This window comes from Carex rostrata, chromosome 10, assembly GCF_964058835.1.
Source record: "Carex rostrata chromosome 10, lpCarRost1.2, whole genome shotgun sequence".
NCBI lineage: Eukaryota > Viridiplantae > Streptophyta > Magnoliopsida > Poales > Cyperaceae > Carex > Carex rostrata.
The window spans coordinates 4443083-4447486 of NC_135927.1; the positions used below are offsets into that span (position 1 = coordinate 4443083).

A 4404-nucleotide genomic window follows, 5' to 3' on the forward strand; every position below is an offset into this window, starting at 1 on the left:
CTTTTCAAGTACTTTCATATTATTACAAAAAATTCTATGCAACTTTTAGTGAAATCTGCATGATGTATCCCTTGATTCATACATGAGATTTTTTAAGATGCATACCGTTGGCATTATATGATACCGAGGGTTGTGAACTTAAATGTATTTTTTAATACCGAGGGCAAGATGCATACCGTTGGCATTATATAATGAAAATATATAGATCAACTGCAACTTCAAGTTCCTCGCTTACATGTGCCACTGCTACCACAGTAAGCTCAGCACTACCTCAATAAAATCCAAATAAATCTGCTGTTATTCCGATCCCAACCGTTCAAATTTTTTTCATGCGTGAATCTCAACCGTTCAAATTTTTTCATGGGCAAATCTCAACAAAGATCAACGGTTTGGATCGAAATAACAGGCAGCAGATTTATTTCCCAATAAAATTAGCTAGATCAACTGCAAGCTATTAATTCACATATGTGTGTGTGTGTGTGTCAGCGTGTGTGTGTGTGTCAGAGGTACCACAATAATTAATGGCAATAGAAATTAAATTACAAATCTAAACTCAACCAGCCATGGCCTCCTCTTATATTTAAATGTGCCACATCTACCACAATAATGGACAGCATACGTACTCTTATAATCCACTATAAGAATTAAGAAGACATGATGAGAAGAAGTTCATAACAATCATATCTCCAAACTAAATTCCAAATATGATGATCAAAAGCCCAACACTAACAAAAACTATTCTACTCTTCTTCCTCCCTTACCTCGCCATTGCGAGCCCCCCGCCTAGTCCAATTCAATGCACCACCGACAACACATACAATTGCATTGTCACAAATGCATACGGGGAATTTTCTGATCACTCCACATGTCATGCTCAAAGTGTCATGTACCCTTCCTCCGAACAAGAACTCCTAAAATTAGTCGCGAGTGCTACCGCCTCCAAGACTAAAATGAAGGTCGCAACACGATTTGCTCACAGCATCCCTAAGTTGGCATGTCCAGGAGGATCTAACGGATTAATAATAAGCACGCTTAATCTTAGCCGTGTGGTGAATATCGACATTAATACTATGAAAATAACTGTCGAAAGCGGGATAACACTGAAGGCATTAATCGAGGCGGCGGCCAAGGCTAACCTGGCACTTCCCTATTCTCCGTATTGGTATGGTCTAACAATCGGTGGATTGTTGTCAACTGGAGCACATGGGAGCTCACTTCAGGATAAGGGAGGCGCAGTCCACGAGTACGTGACCGAGATTAGACTCGTCACACCTGCACCGGCCAACCAGAGGTATGCAATGATCAGGGTGATAAAGGACAGTGACCCGGATCTAGATGCGGCTAAGGTGTCCCTTGGTGTTCTTGGGGTTATCTCTCAGGTATGTATATGAATATAGTGTTCTTGCGGCTAAGGTGTCCCTTGGTGTTCTTGGTGTTCTTGGGTTATCTCTCAGGTAATGTAGTCTTATGCATGGATCACAAATTTGTACTTTTTAGTAGAGCTCACACAACGTTGAACTTTTAATTTATTATTCTGATTCGATTCGGCTGATTCCAGCCGATTCACCCAATTCTGATTCCGATCTCGATCCCGATTCAGATTTTCAAAGCCATCCCATAAACCATGCAGTAACTCTTAGCCTTTTTGTATGTCATTATGTTTATATGTGGGGCACCCAAGATTTATGATGAAATGTTCAATGATGTTTTTTTTTGTTTATTGGAATTCCAATACAATCTTAAATACAACAGAATATAAAGCTAACTAATAATAATTACTTAATTAGTAGTTTACCTTAAGATATTGGTCTTAAAAATTACCAATTTGCAGCAAAATTCAGATGGTCGATAGCAAAATCTGCAGGAAAATGCAAAGCCATGAGGAATTTCTCTCCCAATTAATTAAGAAGACTTACATACAAGTATTGAACCAAATAAAGAACAAGCCTTAAATAAATAGTATTATTCTTTATTTCTCTTTCAGGTCACTCTACAACTGCAACCAATGTTTAAGCGTTCGATCACCTTTGTGACACGCAGTGATGAAGACTTGGCAGAACAGGCTGTCACATTTGGCCACAAACACGAGTTTGCAGACTTAGTATGGTATCCTAGCAAAAGGAAGGTTGTTTACCGAGAAGATGATCGTGTCCCAGTAAATACACCTGGTAATGTGGTCTATGACGTTCGCATGTGCCAGTCGATTCCAACCAAAGTTATACAGGAATATCGTTCTGCTGGTACATGCTCATACTTATTTGATCATAAATACAAATTAACAATTAACTTCAATGCTCAGCAAGAAATGTCATTTCAAAAATGACAGTTTGATAAATGGAATTTAATGAAACCAATTGTGTAACCTAAAAAAAAAAACTAATTCAAATGTGAATGAAAACATATAATGTAGAGGACGCCCTGGAAGCAGCCAAAAGTGTCGAAGGGAAATGTGCGGATTCACTATTCAACACATCCCTGCATGCGCATACAGCCTACGATCTGAACAACAACGGCCATCTTTTCACAGACTACCCAATTATAGGTTATCAGAACAAAATTCAGGCCTGTGGTGAATGTGCCTTTGGATCAGAAGATGGCCTCCTGACAGCATGCTCATGGGACCCTAGAGTTATTAATGGAACCTTATACTACCAGACAACAATCAGCGTTGCATTGGATAAAGTAAAGGAGTTTATATTGGATGTGCAGAAGTTGAGGGATCTTAAACCGAGTGCTCTTTGTGGCTTGAACCTGCTGGGTGGAATAATGATGCGATATATCAAGGCCTCATCGGCATACTTAGGGAAACAGTCGGATACGCTTGATTTCGACATCACTTATTACAGGTATGTTTTTTTGATTAATTTTATTGTGTAATTATATATTTCCAAAATTTAAAATATAAAAGGCTTGTGGTTGCATAAATAACGTAAGAACATTGTACTAATAATTACACATTGTCAAGATCGTAGATTTAACAACTGATTTTATGTGGGTATATGTAAGAGATTAGAAGATATTGGATTAGAAGAACTGATTTTATGTGGGTATATGTTTGACTTAAGACTCAATAAGCTTCTTGTCTATTGCCTAGTCAATGAACCAAATTATAATTGATTACTGTTGTTGAAAAGGTTGCTTTTTCATTACCAGGAACCGAGACCCAATGACCCCAAGATTATACGAGGATTTCATTGAGGAGATCGAGCAGATGGCATTGTTCAAATACAACGGGCTTCCCCATTGGGCTAAGAACCGCAACGTAGCATTTGATGAAGTGATGAAAAAATACAATAAAAGTAAGGCTTTTCTCAAGGTGAAAGACAGGTACGACCCAGATGGGTTGTTCTCGAGCGAGTGGTCGGACCAAATTCTAGGGTTAGATGGCAGTGTGATTGTTAAAAAGGCAGGTTGTGCTCTTGAAGGCCTTTGCATATGCTCAGATGATGTGCATTGTGCTCCTGATAAGGGATACTATTGCACGGCTGGTAAGGTTTACAAAAATGCAAGGGTTTGCACTGATGTGAATTCTGTTGAGAATAACGAAAGCATTAAACTTGACTTATTAAATACTGCTGTGGCAGAAAACTGAAGCAGATTGATGATAGAGTTTGAATGGCCAAACATGGTCTAACTGCTAAAAACAAAAATAAGAAAGTTTTAAGTTCATTGGAATTTCCTAGTTATTCGTGTTTGAGTGTAGCATGCGCAGTTCTTGCATTGTTGTTTTTCAGTTTTTCTTTAATTATGAATTTCTAGAGTTTTTTCTCTGATGTTTTAAGGCTATAAAGAGATGTAATCTGCTATTATATGTAATAGAGAATATTAAGCGAACAATAAGAAACAAATTTCATAGTTATCTTCTTCCTTTCTTTCTCTATAATGTGTTGAAAACCACCATTGTTTACCATCATACACTACTATAGAAATCGCTCATTTTCTAACGGTTTAACCGATCTTGGCAAGTTAGTAAATAGGTCAAAAAACCTTCTATTGGTTGTGCCCTCAGGAATCGATAGGAGAGGTAGCCCATTTTCTTCTATCAGTTAAAAATACATAACCGATAGAAGTGATTTGCCTTCTTCCATCGGTTCCGTAGTAGAAATCGATGGATTATTTTGTTGGTCTTCTTCAATCGGTTCCATCCTTGGAAACGATAGAAGAAGGACCTACAACTCTTTTTGGTTATAGTTTTGAACCGTTAGAATATTGTTGAACCTTAGGCCCTTGGATCTTTTCTTATAGAACCATTCCTGGCATCCATATCACAGTCAAAACTGTACTATGGGTTCTAATTCAGGTACTTCATTTGGTTGTTGGTTGAATCAAGCTGGTTTAAATGTTTAGTTTATGTCCAAGTATTATTTGAAGTGTCCTTCAGTTGTTAGTTTCATGGTTCTGAAA

The 4404-nt window shown here is 37.9% G+C and overlaps 1 protein-coding gene across 1 annotated transcript; it reads left to right on the plus strand.

The window, feature by feature from the left end:
* The first annotated feature begins 704 nt into the window (after nucleotides 1-704).
* LOC144560902 (L-gulonolactone oxidase 2-like) lies at nucleotides 705-3592 on the plus strand. The gene is made up of 4 exons (XM_078310123.1): nucleotides 705-1379; nucleotides 1985-2240; nucleotides 2411-2846; nucleotides 3154-3592. Exons 1-4 carry the CDS (start codon nucleotides 705-707, stop codon nucleotides 3590-3592), a joined length of 1806 nt encoding a protein of 601 aa, XP_078166249.1.
* The last annotated feature ends 812 nt before the right edge of the window (nucleotides 3593-4404 follow it).